The sequence below is a fragment of the Scyliorhinus torazame genome, chromosome 7 (genome assembly GCF_047496885.1).
Source record: "Scyliorhinus torazame isolate Kashiwa2021f chromosome 7, sScyTor2.1, whole genome shotgun sequence".
In the NCBI taxonomy this organism is placed as follows: Eukaryota; Metazoa; Chordata; class Chondrichthyes; order Carcharhiniformes; family Scyliorhinidae; genus Scyliorhinus; species Scyliorhinus torazame.
Genome location: NC_092713.1, coordinates 59,833,259 through 59,852,438, shown reverse-complemented (window position 1 = coordinate 59,852,438; position 19,180 = coordinate 59,833,259). Strand labels below are relative to the sequence as shown.

General features: G+C 49.8%; 1 protein-coding gene across 6 annotated transcripts in view; it reads left to right on the top strand.

Moving 5' to 3' along the window:
* Nucleotides 1-19,180, top strand: part of rnf220a (ring finger protein 220a) — a 617,071-nt gene that overhangs the window by 361,170 nt on the left and 236,721 nt on the right. For all 6 annotated transcript variants that reach the window (XM_072510766.1, XM_072510765.1, XM_072510764.1 and 3 more), the window contains exon 3: nt 15,713-15,842. In XM_072510766.1, coding sequence (XP_072366867.1) covers nt 15,713-15,842 — 130 coding nt within the window. The remainder of the gene's footprint in view (nt 1-15,712; nt 15,843-19,180) is intronic.

Sequence of the window (19,180 nt, the reverse complement as noted above, 5' to 3'; positions counted from 1 at the left end):
AAGGCCTTGTCCTGGGCACTGTAGCGTCTGTTTCTGGTAGCGACGGGCTTACAGTTCAGGGTGAGGTTTGCGAAGAGGGTGGATGGGACAACCTTAAGGGTCGCGAGGCTACAGACGGTGAGGGGGGGCAGGGGTCCAATGAACTTTAGGGTAAGGCTCTGGAGGTGGCACTGGAAGTCGAGCCCCAGTAATAGGGCAGCGCAGAGATGGGGGAGGACATAGAGCCTAAAGTTAGTGTACTCTACGCCTTGCACAGTGAGGGTCGTGACACAGTAGCCCCGGATTTCCACTGCGTGGGATCCGAAAGTCAGGGAGATTTTCTGGGTCGCGGGTAGGATGGGGAGGGATCAGCGCCTTACTGTATCCGGGTGTATGAAGGTGTCTGTGCTCCCAGAGTCGAAAAGGCAGACCGTCTCGTGCCGGTTGATCCGGACGGTCATCGTGGACTTCCTGAGGTGGTGCGGCCAGGACTGGTCGAGTGTGACGGAAGCGAGTGTTGGAAGGCGGTCAGTAGGCCGGTCGGAGGTGGCGGCGGCCAGCGTATGGTCGGGTGAGCAGGGCTCCCGGGAGGCCGCGGAGTGGTCCCAAGATGGCGTCCAAGATGGCGGCCCCCGTGGGTTGCACATGGCGGATGGGGTGTAAGATGGTGGCCCCCGTGGGTCGCACATGGTGGGTGAGGTGTAAGATTGCGGCCCCCGTGGGTCGCACGTGTCGGCTGAAATTAAAGATGGCGGCACCCACGGGTCGCGCATGGCGGGTGGTGCGGCAGCTGGGGGTGGCCCCGACAGGCAGCAGGCAGCGCTGCTGGGCCTAGAAGGTTTGGTTGGGGGGGGGGGGGTCGGGCCTGGCAGGCTTTTTCTAAGTGTCCCTTCTTCCCACCAGCCGTTACAGGTCGCGTTCCGTGCTGGGCAGCGTTGTCGGGGGTGATTACTCTGGCCGCAGAAGTAGCACTTTGGGCCTCCGGCGTTGGCGGGCCACGAGGGTGCCGCGCGGTCGGAGGTGTAGGCCCCCATGTTCTGGGAGGCCACCTCCAGTGAGTTGGAGAGTTGTACTGTCTCTGGGAGGCCGAGTGTCCCCCCCTTCTAATAATCATTGGCGGATATAGTTTGAGTGCATGCCCGCGACATAGGCGTCCCTGATCAGCAGCCCCGGGTGCTGGGTAGCCCATATCGTCCGGAAGTCACTGTTCCGGCAGAGGATGCGCAAGGCACACAGGAATTCCGTGAGTGATTCCCCAGGGCGTTGGCGTCTCATGGCGAGGACGTGCCTAGCATATACCTGGTCAATGGATTTCACGTAATGTCCCTTTAGCTGTGGTATTGCCTCCGCGTACGAGAGGATGTCCCTGATGAGGTTAAAAACTCTTGGGCTCACCTGTGCATGGAGGACCTGCTTCTTCTGGAGGTCTGTGAAGTCTTTGTTCAAAGATGCGAGGTACTCCTTGAAGCAGCTTATCCAGTGTTCAAAAGTCTCTGTAGCGTCAGCTGCTTGTGGGTTCAGTTGCAAGCGATCAGGCTTGAGTGAGGAGTTCACCTTGAGTGAAGAGTCCATCTTTAGAAGTTTAGTGTATTAAATTGATAACACCATCACTAATAGACGACGAGTGATAAACGTAACTGAGGCTTTAATACACTAAACAGCAAGCCTCCTGCCTCTGGACCCGAACTGGGTCCGGAGGCAGAGACTTGCCACTTTTATACAGAAGCCTGAGGGGAGGAGACACAGGCAGAGCCAGTCTGGACATGCCCAGGCATGTACAATACAGTACAGTGAATATAAGACAATAATGTGGTTTACCACAGGAGGCTTATAAAACACTGAAAAACCATTGAAAACTGTTGGGCTCCCCTCTGTCACTGGCAGGTCGGGTACAGGCGGTTAAAATGAACGTGTTGCCACGATTTCTGTTTATTTTTCAATGCCTGCCCACTTTCCTGCCAAAGACTTTTTTCAGAGAGATTGAGGGAAGGATTACGTTGTTCATATGGGGAGGGAAGGTGGCCAGAGTTAGAAAGGTGCTACTATAGAGGGGAAGGCAGGCAGAGGGTTTGGGTCTTCCGAACCTGATGTATTACTACTGGGCGGCGAATGTGGAGAAGGTGGAGCTGGGTAAGAGGGGTTGATTTTCAGTGGGTCAGAATGGAGGAGAGTTTGTGCAGGAGGTCGGGATTGAAAGCACTAGCAACAGCGCCGCTCCCGATAGCCCCGGCGAAGTACTCAGGGAGTCCGGTAATAATAGCTTACATGAGAATTTGGAGGCAGTATCGTCAACACTTTGGTTTGGGGGCAGGGTCAAGGGAAATGCCGATTCGGGGAACCACAGATTTGAGCCAGGGAGGTGGGATGGAAATTTTCGGAAATGTAAGGAGAAGGGGATTAAGACACTGAAAGATTTGTTTCTTAGGTGTCGGTTTGCAGGATTGAAGGAGCTGGAAGCGAAGTATGGGCTGGAGCAGGGAGAAATGTTTAGATACATGCAGGTTCGAGATTTTGCCACAAAGGAGATACAGAACTTCCCAGAGGAGCCGGCCTCCACATTGCTGGAGGAGGTGCTGACGACAGGGGGACTGGAGAAGGGGGTAGTGTCAACGGTCTACGGAGCTATTTTGGAAGAGGAGAAGGCAAAACTGGAAGGGATCAAAGCAAAGTGGGAGGAAGAGTTGGGAGAGGATATGGAGGAGGGGTTCTGGTGTGAGGTGGCCCGGAGAGTGAATGCCTCCACCTCGTGCGCGAAGCTGGGGCTGATACAGCTGAAGGTGGTATACAGAGCACACCTCACGAGGGCGAGGATGAGCCGATTCTTTGAAGGAATAGAAGATGTGTGTGAATGTTGCGGAGGGAGCCCGCTAATCACGTTCATATGTTTTGGTCCTGTCCAAAGCTAGAGGATTACTGGAAGGAAGCTTTTAGGGTAATTTCTAAAGTGGTGCACGTGAAACTGGACCCGGGCCCCCGGGAGGCCATATTCGGGGTGTCGGACCAGCCAGGGTTGGAAACGGTTGCTGAGGCAGATGTTGTAGCCTTCGCCTCGTTGATCGCCCGAATGCGGATCCTGATGGGATGGAGATCAACCTCTCCACCCTGTGCCTTGGCGTGGCGGGGGGACCTGTTAAAATTCTTGACTCTTGCGAAGGTTAAGTTTGAACTGAGGGGAAGGACAGAAGGGTTCTACAATTCATGGGCATTATTCATTATGCACTTTCAAGAACTGGAGAACATCGAACATTAGTTGGGGGGCTGGGTGGGAGGGGGGAGGGCGATGGGTGTTAATGGTGGCTATGGGTGATTACTGATTCCTTTTTGTCAGTTGTTTATGTGAACATGCGGGCTACTGTTTGGGGTTTGGTGGGAGGATGGGATCGTTGTTATTGGTATAGGGATTGACATATTAGTTACTGGTTATTGTTTCTTGTTGGTGGGTGTAAATTTGGCAGAAAATGCGAAAAAGGAGGAGAATAAAGAAATATTTTTAAACAAAGAAAACTGTTGGGCTTGCTGGGGATGGCTGCCTGGGCCGGGGGTAGTGACTTGGTGCCAAGTCCGTGGACTTGAGGTGTCCCCCTCGTGATTGGGGTGGCCTGGCTCAGACCACCATTGCACCAGTCTGACTTTTAAATGCACCCCTTTGATGCTACTGACAGGCTCCTGGCTGCTCACACTGCTGAGTGCTGCCTGTGTCCTTTATATGCTCAGAAGGCCTTTGTTATCTTTGAGCCCACCAAGGCTGCCCCTCTGGACACCCTCATACCCCAGATGTATCATCAAGGGCCAAGCTCAATCAGGAGCCCACCAGGTGTTGGTTATCCTCGCAAGCACTGTCCCATTGTGGAGAAAGCAGGGTATCAGCAGAGCTCACCCCAACCAGAGGACACCTGCGCCGCAGCCATTGGAACCCTCCCTGGCTCTCTGCCCCTCTTAGGACAGAGGACTCACCGCTGACCCCAACCCTCCGAATCATCAGCTGTCTCCTCCTGGTGAGACTGGCAGCGCTGACTTCCTCTGCCACCATCTCCCTGACGGTGTACGTGAGTGCTGACTTGAGTCTGCGTACCTCGCTGAGTCTGCAGCCCTCGCTGGGAAAGAGGATGTCCCTCCGTTCCTCACTGACCGCAGTGGGTCCACCTTGGACTCCCAACCTTAGGGGGCAGTCCTTCTGTGAGCCATCTTGGTGTCTTCAGTGGAGTACTTAAAAACTAACTCCGGCCCCAGCGGTTAGAATACCTGCTGGGCTGGGAATTGTTTGGAATTCGCGTCACCATTAGCATGTCCTGAATTACACCACAATAGTGCCCCCAATGGGAACGCAAACCGCACGCAATTCAGTCCCAGTCAACACTTCGGGCGGAATTCTCCAAGCCTCCGCTCCAAAATCGCGCTCAGTGTGAGGGCAACCGGAGAATTGCCGCCAGCCGCACGTGCGGTCGGCGCAGCACTGGTCAGGGGCCGTTGAAAGAGGCCCCCGCAGCGATTCTACGAGGTCAACCGGCTGAGTTCCCGCCGGCGTGGTTCTAATGTGGTTCCATCCGACGGGAGCTCGGACACACGGCCGCGGTGGCCGTCCTGGTGGGTGGGGCGGGGGGCGGGGAGTCAGACTCTAGGGGGGGGGCCTCCACGACGGCCAGGTCCGTGATCGGGGGCTACTGATCGGCGGGCACACGCGATCCATGGGGGGTGCTTAGCTTCTTCGCGCTGGCCCGCTGTGTGCCTCCGCCATGTTGCACGGGCCCGGCGCGGAAGCAGCCGCCACCGCGGCGTGCGCGGACCCGCGGCTGGCAGTGCAGGGCTGCGTATCGGCGCCGGAGCTGCGTGGAGAACTCCGGCACCGTGTTGGCCCCTTGTGTGCTTAAGAATCGCTGGGCCAAGAGGCCTGTTGACGCCGGCGTGAAACATTCTGATATTTACACCGGCGTCAACACTTAGCCGCGTTTTCACAGAATCCCAGCCCTAGTCTCCCAAATGGAGGGTTTTGTCCAATAAAAGGCCTCAGGGATCATGGTTCATCTTGCAAATTATGGAAGGCAGAAGTCTGGTAGATGAAGGGGAAGGAATTACCTCATTAGAAAGGCAATGCTGGAGACCACAATAGTTTTCATAATAAAGCCATTTTTCATAGGTTTCAGAGGGGAAGTTTCACATTACTCATCCTTAACTAATGTGACTGTATCAACGAAATGAACACTGTTCTTGATGATAGGTCCAAATTAATATCCATTGGATCTGCCACTAAGCATGACCACACAGCCTCGTTCAAAAGTAAGTTACAAAAAAATGCTTGTTGGATTTGTGTGAGAGTAGCAAATTGTATTGTGGTGTATATGACCCACACAGGTATGGGCTGCCCAAGACTTGCAAAAGTGATGTCCCTTTGTGTCCTATCTTCTCTGTGACTGGTTCTGCACGACATGAATCCTTCAAATGGTTGAGATGAGTTGCCACAGCCAGTTCCGAGCAGATTTTCCACATACACGGTGAAGGATTCCTGTACCTTTGCGAACACAATACAGGACTTGCACAGTGGTAGTAATGCTGTGTCCACGTGCTTGTTCGACATTGCTACCTTATTCACTAACTTAATGCTCTGGGAAGCATTTGCACCACACCATTATATCATAGGAATCTAGATGTGCCACCATTGTCTGAATCTGTATTAATTGAACTGATGGGGCGTCATTCTCCGACCCCCCAGCGGGTCGGAGAATGGCCGTTGGCCGGCGTGAATCCCGCCCCCGCCGGTTGCAGAAGTCTCCGGTACCGGATATTCGGCGGGGACGGGATCGGGCGGCGCCGGTTGGCGGGCCCCCCCGCTGGATTCTCCGGCCCGGATGGGCCGAAGTCCTGCCGATAAATTGCCTGTCCCGCCGGCGTGAATTAGAGTACCTATTTATTGGCGGGACAAGGCGGCATGGGCGGGCTCCAGGGTCCTGCGGGGTGCGCGGGGCAATCTGGTCCCGGGGGTGCCCCCACGGTGGCCTGGCCCAATCCGCGGGCAGGGCTGTGCCGTGGGGGCACTCTTTCCTTCCGCCTCCGCAACGGTCTCCACCATAGCGGAGGCGGAAGAGACTCTCCCCACTGCGCATGCGCGGGAAACTTTCAGCGGCCGCTGACGCTCTCGCGCATGCGCCGCCCCGACATGTCATTTCCGCGCCAGCTGCCCATCTGATTGGCGCCGTTTTGGGCGCCAGTCGGCGGACATCGCGCCGTTTGGGGAGAATTTCGCCCCTGAACTCAGCAACATGTGCAATTGAGTTCACTTTTAACAACACCACTTATACCCATGGAGATACTATTGCTGTGAAACCCCCTCAAGACCGAGGTGTTGCCAATATATTTGTCAATTTCCATTTGACGGAATGACCCCTAACCTCCTAGCCTTGATTAGTTCTGATACATTTGCTCGATTTAAACCTACAGCTGCATGAATAAGTATCCTTAGAAACCTTAATGGGCTCCACCCTTTGCTCAAATTCACCTTTTGAAATGGAACAGTCAAATGAGCTCCCTTACCTCGATGTCTCACTAACTTGATAGAGTTTTTCGAGGAGGTCACAAAGATGATTGATGCAGGTAGGGCAGTGGATGTTGTCTATATGGACTTCAGTAAGGCCTTTGACAAGGTCCCTCATGGTAGACTAGTACAAAAGGTGAAGTCACACGGGATCAGGGGTGAACTGGCAAGGTGGATACAGAACTGGCTAGGTCATAGAAGGCAGAGAGTAGCAATGGAAGGATGCTTTTCTAATTGGAGGGCTGTGACTAGTGGTGTTCCACTGGGATCAGTGCTGGGACCTTTGCTCTTTGTAGTATATATAAATGATCTGGAGGAAAATGTAACTGGTCTGATTAGTAAGTTTGCAGACGACACAAAGGTTGGTGGAATTGCGATAGCGATGAGGACTGTCAGAGGATACAGCAGGATTTCGATTGTTTGGAGACTTGGGCGGAGAGATGGCAGATGGAGTTTAATCCGGACAAATGTGAGGTAATGCATTTTGGAAGGTCTAATGCAGGTAGGGAATATACAGTGAATGGTAGAACCCTCCAGAGTATTGAAAGTCAGAGAGATCTAGGAATACAGGTCCACAGGTCACTGAAAGGGGCAACACAGGTGGAGAAGGTAGTCAAGAAGGCATACGGCATGCTTGCCTTCATTGGCCGAGGCATTGAGTATAAGAATTGGCAAGTCATGTTGCAGCTGTATAGAACCTTAGGTAGGCCACACTTGGAGTATAGTGTTCAATTCTGGTCGCCACACTACCAGAAGGATGTGGAGGCTTTAGAGAGGATGCAGAAGAGATTTACCAGAATGTTGCCTGGTATGGAGGGCATTAGCTATGAGGAGCGGTTGAATGAACTCGGTTTGTTCTCACTGGAACGAAGGAGGTTGAGGGGCGACCTGATAGAGGTCTACAAAATTATGAGGGGCATAGACAGAGTGGATAGTCAGAGGCTTTTCCCCAGGGTAGAGGGGTCAATTACTAGGGGGCATAGGTTTAAGGTGAGAGGGGCAAGGTTTAGAGGAGATATACGAGGCAAGTTTTTTGCACAGTGGGTAGTGGGTGACTGGAACGCGCTACCGGAGGAGGTGGTGGAAGCAGGGACGATAGTGACATTTAAGGGGCATCTTGACAAATACATGAATAGGATGGGTATAGAGGGATACGGACCCAGGAAGTGTAGAAGATTGTAGTTTAGTCGGGCAGCATGGTCGGCACGGGCTTGGAGGGCCGAAGGGCCTGTTCCTGTGCTGTACATTTCTTTGTTCTTTGTGCTAATTGAGAAATCTGTGTGTGGGTTTTCTGCTACTGTCTACTGCCAGCCCACTTTCACTGGTCAGTATACGCATTGGGATTCCTACAGTTCCCCATGCTATAAGATTGACCTTATTGGCAACCTCAGTAAGGCCCGAACCATTTGCTCACCTTACTAGCTTAATGCCGGAATAGGACGCATCAAAGCCAACCTGCAGATAAAGGCTGCCCTGATCAGATTGTTGCTCGTAATATATCGCGCAAACTCAAGAATGGATCTTAGGCCGCAATGTTTGGACCCAAACGGTGCCCAGTCTACATCAGAATACCTTTGGAAAAGTAAGGGGCGGAATTCTCTGATAATGAGGCTATGTCCCCACACCCACGAGAAAACGGGCGCGAATAACTCTGGACTTTCCTGGAAAACTTTCCGTTTTGCAGGGGGTTAGCAGGGCCCCGGAATGCTTCTCGCAGCTCTGGCTGCCAATAGGGGGCCCTGCACTTCCAGCCGCTGGTCCGCGCATGCGTGCGGCGGCCACCTGCGGCGGCGGTGGCCCCGTGCAACATGGCGGACCCACACCGCGGGCCAGCCCTGTCAAGATAGGCCCCCCCCCGAGATCGCGCTTGCCCGCCGATCGGTGGTCCCCGATCGCGAGGCTGGCCATAATGGAGGCCACCCCCGATGATGGAACCCTGTCCCCCACCAGGGCGGCCGCGGACTGAGTCCGCAGCCGCCACTCCGAGTTTACGCCGGGTGGAACCATGAGTGAACCACACTGGCGGGAATTCGGCCAGTTATCGGCGGAGAATCGCCGCGAGGGCCTCTTTCAATGGCCCCCGACCGGCGCTGTGTCGACCACGCGCGCGTGATTGGCGGCGATTCTCCAGGGACGGGAGCGGCGTCGGTCCCGATTGCAGGTCTGACACCCATTCTCTACCCCCACGCCGAGCGCGATTGTGCGCGGAGGTTCTGTGAATCCTGGACAAGGTGTCTCAGAATTTTGAGAACAGGTGAAGCTAGCCATTTTACGCTGCTACCATCCAGTAGCAACATGAGTGGATTCTCCGTCAACAGGATGCTGCCACCAAGCCAAGAATGCTTTCTGCCTGCCACACAAGTGAGTAATGTGATATATGAGTTTCAGTGCCAGTAGATGCCAGGTATGTAGGCCGTGGCCGGGATTCTCTGACCTCAGACTGGGTCGGAGAATCCCCGGGGGGAGGTGCGAATACTGCACCGCCGCCCCGACGCCGGCTGCCCTATTCTCCACCGCCGTCTTTCGGGCGGAGGCGGAATTCCCGCCACGTTGGTCAGGGGCCGTTGGCAGTGGCCCCCCCGGCGATTCTCTGTGTCCCGATGGGCTGAGCGGCTGTCCATTTTTTGGCCAGCCCCGCCGGCGTGAATTACTCACCTCACGCACGGCGGGACCTGGCAGGTGAGTGTGCGGGGGCGGTCCTTGGGAGGGTGCGGGGTGATCCGAACCCGGGTGGGGTTCCACACGGTGGTCTGGCCCGCGATCGGGGCCTACCAATCTGCAGGCGGGCTTGTTCCTGGGGGGGACTTCTTTCCTCTGCGCCAGGCCCCAGTAGGGCTCTGCCATATTGCCCGGGGCCGGCGCGGAGAAGAGAAACCCCCACGCATGCACGGAAATACGCCGCCTGGTCCGCGCATGCACGAGATCACGCCGGCCCTTCGGCGTCGGCTGGAGCGGTGGATCGACTCCGGTGGCAACCTAGCCCCCTAGAAAGGTGAGAATTTCTCACCTTGGGGGGCCATTGACACCGGAGTCATTGGCGCCGGCTTTCCCACCAGTGTGGGGACATGACCCCATTTTCAGAGAATCCCGCCCCATATGCCCAACGATTGGGGCATCATAGCAAACAGCACATCCTTTTGACTGTTTACAACAGGCAAAGTACTGACCATACTCAACCAGCCCATGATTACAAAACACAGAACAGAGTGTCCAACATTCAATATGATTCTGCAACTGGACAATACTTGTTGAACAATTCTGATTGTGTTTTTTTTATTCGTTCATAGGTATCGAGGCTGTACCAGCATTTATTACCCGTCCCTAATTGCCCTTGATAGGGCAGTTAAGAGTCAACCACATGCTGTGGATCTGGAATCACGGGCGGGATTCTATGACCCCCCCGCCGGGTCGGTGAATCGCCGGGGGCTGGCGTGAATCCCGCCCCCGCCGGTTGCCGAATTCTCCGGCACCGGATATTCAGCGGGGGTGGGAATCGCGCCGCGCCAGTTGACGGCCCCCCCCGGCGATTCTCTAGCCCGTGATGGGCTGAAGTCCCGTTGCTGGAATGCCTGTCCCGCCGGCGAGAATCAAATCATCTCTCTTACCGGTGGGACAAGGCGGTGCGGGCAGGCTCCGGGGTCCTGGGGGGGGCGTGGGGCGATCTAGCCCCGGGGGGTGCCCTCACGGTGGCCTGGCCCGCGATCGCGGCCCACCGATCCACGGGCGGGCCTGTGCCGTGGGTGCACTCTTTTCCTTCCGCCTTCGCCATGGTCTCTACTATGGCGGAGGCGGAAGAGACCCCCTCCACTGCGCATGCGCGGGGATGCCGTGAGCGGCCGCTGACGCTCCCGCGCATGCGCCGCACGGCAAAGTCATTTCCGCGCCAGCTGGCGGGGCACCAAAGGCCCGCCAGCTGGCGGGGTGGAAATCAGTCCGCCGCAGGCCTAGCTCCTCAAGGTGAGGGCTCGGCCCCATAAGATGTGGAGAATTCCGCACCTTTGGGGCGGCGCGATGCCGGACTGATTCGCGACGTTTTTGGCGCCGGTTGGCGGACATCGCGCCAATTGCGGAGAATCCCGCCCCACATGTAGGCCAGACCAGGTACGGATGGCATATTTCCTCCCTAAAGGACGTTGGTGAACCAGATGGGTTTTTTCGACAATGGTTTCATGGTCACCATTAAAGTTGACCTACCTGCTTTGAATTTAAACAGAAGCTTGACAGTTAACTGTTGCCTTGGGCATTCTCCAAGGCAGCACCTCTACCAATCAGACTCCACTTTTCAACCAATCAGCACACTCTTCTCATGCAGTATAAATTGCTGCTCTCGATGAGATTTGGAATGGGCTAGGAGGAATGCTGCGGCATCTTCTCTGACCGACAAGAAATCTTTCCAAAATTAAAAACAAAACCTAATCTGGTCATTTTCAGGCCCAGTTGCACAAAATCTGGGAGATAGGTATGCGTGGTCTCTCATTGAAGGGGAATGAACAAATGAAAAGTTCCACTTCTGTTTTTGAAGACTCTGGTGCAATTGTAGTAGAAGATTAAATATTTTCCTTGCACTTGATCAGTGTACTAAATCTATAATCTCCTTCTAAATATAGTCTATATGCTAAACCTATAGTTGGAAGGGCTGGAAAATCCTGTCCATCATGTTGGATCAACTACTGAAAAAAAAGAAATAGATCAGAACAAAGCCCAGTTTAGATCAACTCAAATTCCACTGAAGCTTTGAAAGGCATCACTAAAACAATGGAACCTGAAAAAACAATCTCGAGCTGAATTGAACTTGGGTTCAATTTGAACAAAGTCTAAATTAAGATGAACACTTATCCAAACTGGCGAAAAAATTAATTCAACTTTGTTCCAGTTTGTTATAAAATATTCAAACTCATTTTTAAGTCGCTTGGTTTTCCTCTCACTTTGGCGACTTGAACTACCACCACCCTCATTTCCCACTGCACCCCACCTCGCCCTTCTCCCCACTCCTCGTTGACTAAGATGGCAAGCAAGCAACCTCTTCCTCGAGCTGTCAATGCTATTCTTGGTATAATGCTTTCTTTTGTCTCACTGGCTGATTGTTTCTCCTTCCCTCTTTCCTTATGGGAAGCATCTGGCTTCTCCTCGATGCCTTTACTCGCATACAGTGGCCAGGATCAGGAACTCACTAGTTGGAAAATCTCAGAAATGAATCTGTACTCCTGCTTATCATATTGTACACTGCCCCAGCTGCCTTCCTCTCGTACGTTCCTGATTAAGTTCCTATTAATCACTCAACTGACCAAAATTGTATCGCGAAACACTATCTGACTGATCAGAGCAAAAAGATTTCAACTCAAAATTTATCTCGCGAAGGTCACAGATTTTTGTTTCATTTTATTTGCGTATCCTAGTGATTAGGAGGAATCCTTTGTCAATAAACATCAGTGTTCAGCCAAGCTGCAGTGAATATAAGCACTTGCCATGTGTTCAGTAGGTGTCAGGATGCTTAGCTTGTTAATTGCTGACCTATTAATAAATGAGTCTTTAATGCAGTACAACTAGAGGCAGGGAATGAGGCCAAGGGTGGAGACAGCTGTTTACGTGACATCTGTTTGTGCTGGTGCATGGCCGTAACAGGATTTCCCTGCTGGAAACGTGCATGTTTTTTTTGGGAAGCAGTCACAGTAATTTGTATTGTTTGTGGAAGGTCTGGTGACAAAAATAGAAGCAAAAGTAATTTCTGGCTGAGATCCGTTTTCAGCTCTCTCCAGCCACCTCTTTAAAACTAGAGGAAGTTGTTTGTGACTGTAAATATTGTCAGTTATTTTTATCAGAGCAAATTTATTGCTATTGTCTGCAAACTCTTCAGTGTATCTGATCAGGAGTGGGGAAAAAGAAAGTGATAGAGTCACATTCACACTTTACTTACTTTTCCTTCCCCTTTCAACAAAATATGAAAGGACTCTCTGCTGCGGAATTCCTGCCCCTCTGCCCGTTTAATTATGCAGCTCAGTCTATAATTGAGATGACTTATAGCTATTGACACCTTACTATAATGCTAGAGAGTTGGCAACGTTGGACAACGAGAGCTGAATTGAAAGTTAATTTCTCAAAATTTGGGAACGATCGGCATCAAACCTTTGAGAGTTCACTGGCTGCGCAGCACAGATACATTTATTGAAATGAGACAGTCAGCTTGGATTCAAACCTCTTTATCATCTGACACTTTATTTTCTTCCACCACCATGTCAGCTCATCTGTTAAGCATCCTCCTTCAGAGCAAATAAGCTTCTGGGTTTCCCCATGTCATGCAATCCTGTGCTGATAGGAAGCACTCCTATTGCTAGTGATGCCAGTGTTTTCCTCCTTTCTCCGATTTTCACTTCCTTTGCTTGCTCCACCACCTAAATAAACAGTAGCCTTGTCAACTCTACATGCCTGTCGCAGTCAGCAGGATAGGATATCCAGGTTGCATCATAGAGGCTTCAGTTAAAATCCACAAACATCATTCAAAATCAGTTGTTCCGCTGAAGGAAGATGAGTTGCTTTGAAATTGGAATAGAATTGTCAAGGGACGCCCTGATTTTTTTTTTGCAAATTAATCATCCCTTCCCTCAATCCAAGTGCTTGACTGATTTGGGGGAATTATTGCATCTTATTACTCAGATGACCCTGAATAGCCCATACTTCTGAAATCTTCAGTGCCATTTTTTAATTAAAATGTTATTTTTTGTGTAATTTGCTAATGCAGCAAGGATTGTAATAACAATTTACTTAGAACCGTAAACATGCACTGGTAACAGGGCAGCACGGTTGCACAGTGGGTAGCATTGCTGCCTACGGCGCTGAGGACCCGGGTTCGAATCCCGGCCCTGGGTCACTGTCCGTGTGGAGTTTGCACATTCTCCCTGTGTCTGCGTGGATTTCACCCCCACAACCCAAAGATGTGCAGGGTAGGTGGATTGGCCATGTTAAATTGCCCTTTAATTGGAAAAAATGAATTAAGTAAAAAAAACAACAAAAACATACACTGGTAACAATGGTTAAAATGGAAAGATAACATTTTTAATTGAGTAGCATTGGATAATAATTTATCAGCTATTGACTGCCAAAGTGAAATATTGGTAAATGGTTATTAATGGTATATGTGCATTTCTGAATTGATGCATTGTTCTAGAAGTTACAAAGGAAATATCTGTTTAATTACCACCAGTATTTTTTAGTCACCACTTCTTGCTATGCTCCTTCTTTTGAAGCTGTTCATTAGCAGTGCCCTTCCAGAATGTGTGGAATGCTACTGCATAAATGGGTAGCATATACTCCAGCTTTCCTTCTAATAATAATAATAATCGCTTGTTGTCACAAGTAGGCTTCAATGAAGTTATTGTGAAAAACCCCTAGTCGCCACACTCCGACGCCTGTTCGGGGAGGCCGGTACGGGAATTGAACCTGCGCTGCTGCCTTGTTCTGCACTACATGTCAGCTATTTAGCCCACTGTGCTAAACCCGCCCCTCTTCTCCATTCACAATCACATCCTCATGATGGTCTATTACAAGGGCCCATAGCTCCTCTTTGCACCAGAGTAGTGTCAAGACAGAGCTTCTAGCCGGTGGCACAACCGCACCATGTCGATTGTCCACCCTCCTGGATTAGAAGTCATTTTGTAAGCGTAACAGTTTTTGGGCAGTATTTCACCAACGGGCGAGGAAAATTCCAGCAGTGCTGCAATGACATTCTCACTACAGGAACAGGTGAAATGTTGAAAGTACAGTAAGTCCCTGGAGATCTGATATATGTTTTCTGTTAGCCTCTGGCTGAGGAACACAGCTTTATGTGAGGGAGTAGTGTCAACTGCGAGATCTTCTTCCTCCATAATTAGCTAGGGAGTGCCTCGGGGATTACTGCCACCCCTCTTTGGGAGGGTTAGTGCCTATTTTTACCACCACGCTGCCTGATTTGAGGGTGATTATGGAGGAACGTCCAATTCAAAGGGCGCGATCTAATCAAGAAAAAAGTCCGTTCTGGGCGGGAATTGAGAGGTTGTTTCTGGTGCTACAAGTGGCAGGAACATTCCCACTGTCTAACGGTACTCTTTTTTTTGGTGGCCCAGTAGAGAACACCCCAGAGGCTGCATTCAGTTGTACTTCCTGCACTTTGGCGCTCGCTTGCCAGAACTCCTCAGTGCAGGAGGAGATTGGGACGCCATTTTTAAATGGAGTCCGGATTTCTCAACTCCCCCAACCGTGACCCCTGGACCCCTCCAATGTCCCAACACACCTATAAGCGGGTCCTCGGGCGCTCGCACACCCCAGTTCACACAGGCAGGGAACTCCTAGGCCCGCTCCCCAGCATGGGCAAAGTGCCAGCCTGGCAATGCCCCTGCCAGCGTCACTGGGTGGTTGGCCTCTGGGCAGGGTGGCACCCGGGCACTGCTGGTGCCCAGGCAGTACCAAGCTGGCACCCAGGTGGCACTGCCAGGGTGCCCAGGTGGCACTGCCAGGGTGCTCAGGCAGCACTGCCAGAGTGCCAGGCTGGCAATGCCAAGGTGCCCAGGTGGCACCAGCAGTGTCAGGGTGCCACCCTGCACAGAGGCCAACCACCCAGGGACCGCCAATCCCCGGGGAGATCCCCCCAAAGTGCTGTCCCGTCTTATCCCCATTTGTGGGGACCAGTACTGAATGGCATTCACCTCAGGTCTCCAAGGTGAAGGGGTTAGATCCCAAAGCCTTGGGTAGATCAGTGAGATTAGCTACTCACTCTAGTTATGCAGATTTGCCAAATACTGATCCCGTCCACCCTGGGTAGGATCCAGAATGCGAGATCTAATGGGATCTCGTGAGGCATGGGGAGCCGGGTAAATCCTGGAAGAGGCCTCTCTCTGCATCTACCGGCCGCGTCGCGCCCCCATTCGGGTGGGACATGGCCAGTAGATTATGCCCAAATTATCCACTTTCAGATTGCCTTTAACCTGTAGTTTAAAGAGTAAAACATAATAAAGAAAGGCAGGGGAATGTTGATCAATGTGTTGCTCCCTCGTTTTATATTAGAATAATGGTCCATTTGGTTCATATGCAAGAAGAAACTTGACAGGTAAATTGGTGTGGTAAACATAACATAGTTTTTTTTTCAAAAAGGGGGGGGTGGAGAAGCAATTAAATTCTCAGCTAATGACTTTTAATGTGGTATGTTTGTAATAATTTTTGTGTTATTCTTCTAACTAGGTAAGAAGAAAGCCACTCTGTATGATACTCAAGCCCCGATATGCCCCATCTGTCAAGTACTGCTCCGTCCAAGTGAACTGCAAGATCATATGGAACAGGAATTGGAAAAACTCACTCAGAGCAACACATGGTATGACATCTTTACCTTTTTACTGGTGTCAGGGGCACAACATTGAAGAAACCACACATACACACAGGGAATAAAAAAATTATAGTGAAGTATCATGGAAGCAGGCAAGCTGATAAGATTTACACACAGATTATCTGTGTTGTCACTGGTGATGGAGTGTACATGCACCCGGTCACTCAGGCTGTGTTGGGATTGAAATGAACATCTATTACAGATGAGTTAAAGACTTGGCTTCGATGTGCTCCTTTCAGCGCCATTTATTGCCTACATTTTTTTGGTTCACTTGTTTTTTTTTGTATTTTCTTACTGATCTATTTTGGTTAAATAAAACTTATAATTTACAGGATGGAATGGAAGTGGTCCACCATTTTTATTTTGCATACCATAATGTACAGAACACAAACCACTTATTTGCATGAAATAGCTGTCTGCTGACAAATTTGTTAATGGCTAGTTTTAGTGTTTTAACTCCTTGATTTTGTGTAAAGAACAGAATGACATAAAGTGATATATTTGCTGCTTAGCTGGAGAACTGGCTGCCGATTCTGAATAGGAGCCAATAGCATAATGATGCAGATTCGTTTTCAGAGGTTACTTGTGTTTACATTCCATTGACAGTCTGAGAAAATAGTTTTTAAATTGATCAACAAATTGTGTTTGCTGGAGACATAAATTGTGAAAATCTAGACATCCAACTGGCTAGCTTATATTCACGTAGGCAATCAAACTGTCCAACCAAACATGCCTCTATTGCCAGGGCAATCTGGTACAAGATATAAATTTTATTTATTACATCTCTATTAAAAAGACAGCTGTATTGAATCAGAACACACCAATATATTTTATTATGTTACGTGGGAATTAATGCTGCAGTTATCCCATAGCTACCTCACTCAAACGGGTGGCTGGAAAATGGGTTCTGTCCAGTATCCTTGTTTGGCCCAAACTCTAGTTGTTATGCTTTGGAGGGAGCTTTATGTATGCTTGCACAAAGTCTCTCATCCAGCGGTTAAAGTTTAAATGTTTGGAGACCATGCTTGAATTGGCTACGCATTTAAATTAATATCAAGTTGGTTTAAAGAGTGCTCAGCAGATCCAAGGGCCCACTGGGCATTTTAACTTGGTTTGACATCTTGCTGTATTTGCACTCCCTTTGGTATCAAACTCAAACAGTATGAGATTATCTCCCTCGGAAAGTCGCACAGCACCTCCCTCAGGCCTTGACCCAGATCTATACTGTGACTTTCGTGTTGATCCAAAGTGGGAAGGTTTTTTCAAAAATTGAAATAACTATAAACAAAAAAAAAACAAGATGAGACTTTTATTTTAATAGACGTTTTTACAAAACAGTAGTTTAATTTTAGGAACAATTTCTGTGAGAAAATACCCACTTAACTCTGATTAACATTCTTTTAAAGAAACTAGTGGATGCCTCAACTAGACCAGGTGTCGTACTGTTTTTTGGGGGGTCCTTTTTAAAATTCCTAATCTGAGATTGCTTCAGCTGTTGTACCTTAGATCTGTCTCACAAGTTAGTCCCAACTTCCCGTATATAAAATGAAAGGATTTAAATTTATATACCTTTCACATTCTCCCCACATCTCAGATCTCTTAACAGACTTATGTTCGCAAATATGGCAGTCAACATATGCTCAGCACTGTTCTCTCAATGCCTTCATCCATATCAATAATAAAGGTTGTGAAAAACAATGGTCCTGACATCAATTCTTACAGGAACCCACCAGTAATCAGTGTGCATGCCTAACCACTATCATTAATAATCTCCTGCCAAAATAATTGAACTGATTCCTTAACTAACCTAACATCTGCCTGCCATGCCCCTTGACTGCTGTTTACTCAGAGGTCATTTTGTGGCATATTTCAAAGGTCTATGGAAAATCTAGGTAAATGACACGAAGCCCGGGCTACCTACATCCAACATTTAAGTAACCTGCTCAAAATATCCAACCAGGATGGTAAGACATGACCTCTTTTTTTTATTTAAAGAGCCCTGTTGAGCGTCTAATTACCCCTACTCTATCCAGTTCATGCAGAGCAATTCTAATGATCTCTTGTAGAGACTTGCCAATAACCAAAATCAAGCAACCAATGGATCATATCAAAACTCTACAATCGTGCCATAACCAGTCATGAATGGTGATGGATAATTAAGCAACTAATAGGAAAAGGAGTGTTCATGAGCATCCCCATCCTCAATTAGGCAGACCCAGCATGAGTGCAAAAGACGAGGCTGAATCATTTTGCAAACATTTTCAGCCAGAAAGTGCCAAGTGGAATATCCATCTTGGCCTATTCCAGAGGCCCCTATCACAAAAGCTGGCTTTCAACTAATTCAATTCATTCCACGTGATATCAAGAAACAGCTGAGTGCAGTGGATACAGCAACATCCAGGATGACAACATCCTGTCTGCGGTGCCAAAGACTTTTGCTCCAGATCTCCAGCCAAGCCATTCCAGTACAGCTATAACACTGGCATCAACATGACACAGTAGGTAATTGCCCTGGCACATCCTGTCCATAAAAAAAGCAAGACAATTCCAATCCAACCAATTAGCACCCCTTCAGTCTACTCTCAATCATCAGAGAAATTATGTGTAAGTAAAGTCGCCATCAGCCCAGATGACCATAGGCTGCTTTCCCCTTTGAAGGGGAGAGCTGACTGATGGTGATTTAACCTGAGGATCACCACACCTCAGATGAAAGGCAAGGTTGAGAAGGGGGGGCCTTCATGAATAACTTCAGCTGCTACGGGAATTGAACTTGCACTGTAGGCCTCGTTCTGCATCACAAACCCACTGTCCAGCCAACTGAGCTAAAGTTGGACCAAGGCACTCCTGAGTGAAATGATGTAAGGTATTATTGACAGTCCTAACAAGCGGCATATACTCACCAATAATCTGCTGAACAATCTGCAGCTTAGGTCCTACCGTGGCCAATTGGCTCCAAATGACATTTAACAGCCTTGGCCTGAGCATGAACAGAAATGTTGAATTTCAAAGATGCAGAAAGAATGGCTGCCCATGACATCAAGGCAACATTGGACTGAATGTGGCCTCAAGGGGCCCTGGTAAAATTAAAGTCAGTGTAAGTCAAGGGAAAACTTGCCACAGGTTAGAGTCATACCTAACACAAAGGAAGAAGGTTGTAGTTATTGGAGGCCAGCCATCCTAACCCAAGGATATCGCTGCAGGAGTTCTTCAGGTTAGTATCCTCGGTTCAACCACCTTTAGCTATTTCAGCAATGATCTTCCCTCCATAATAAGGTCAGGAGTGGGGAAGTTCTCTAATGTCTGCACCGTGTTCAGTTCCATCCACA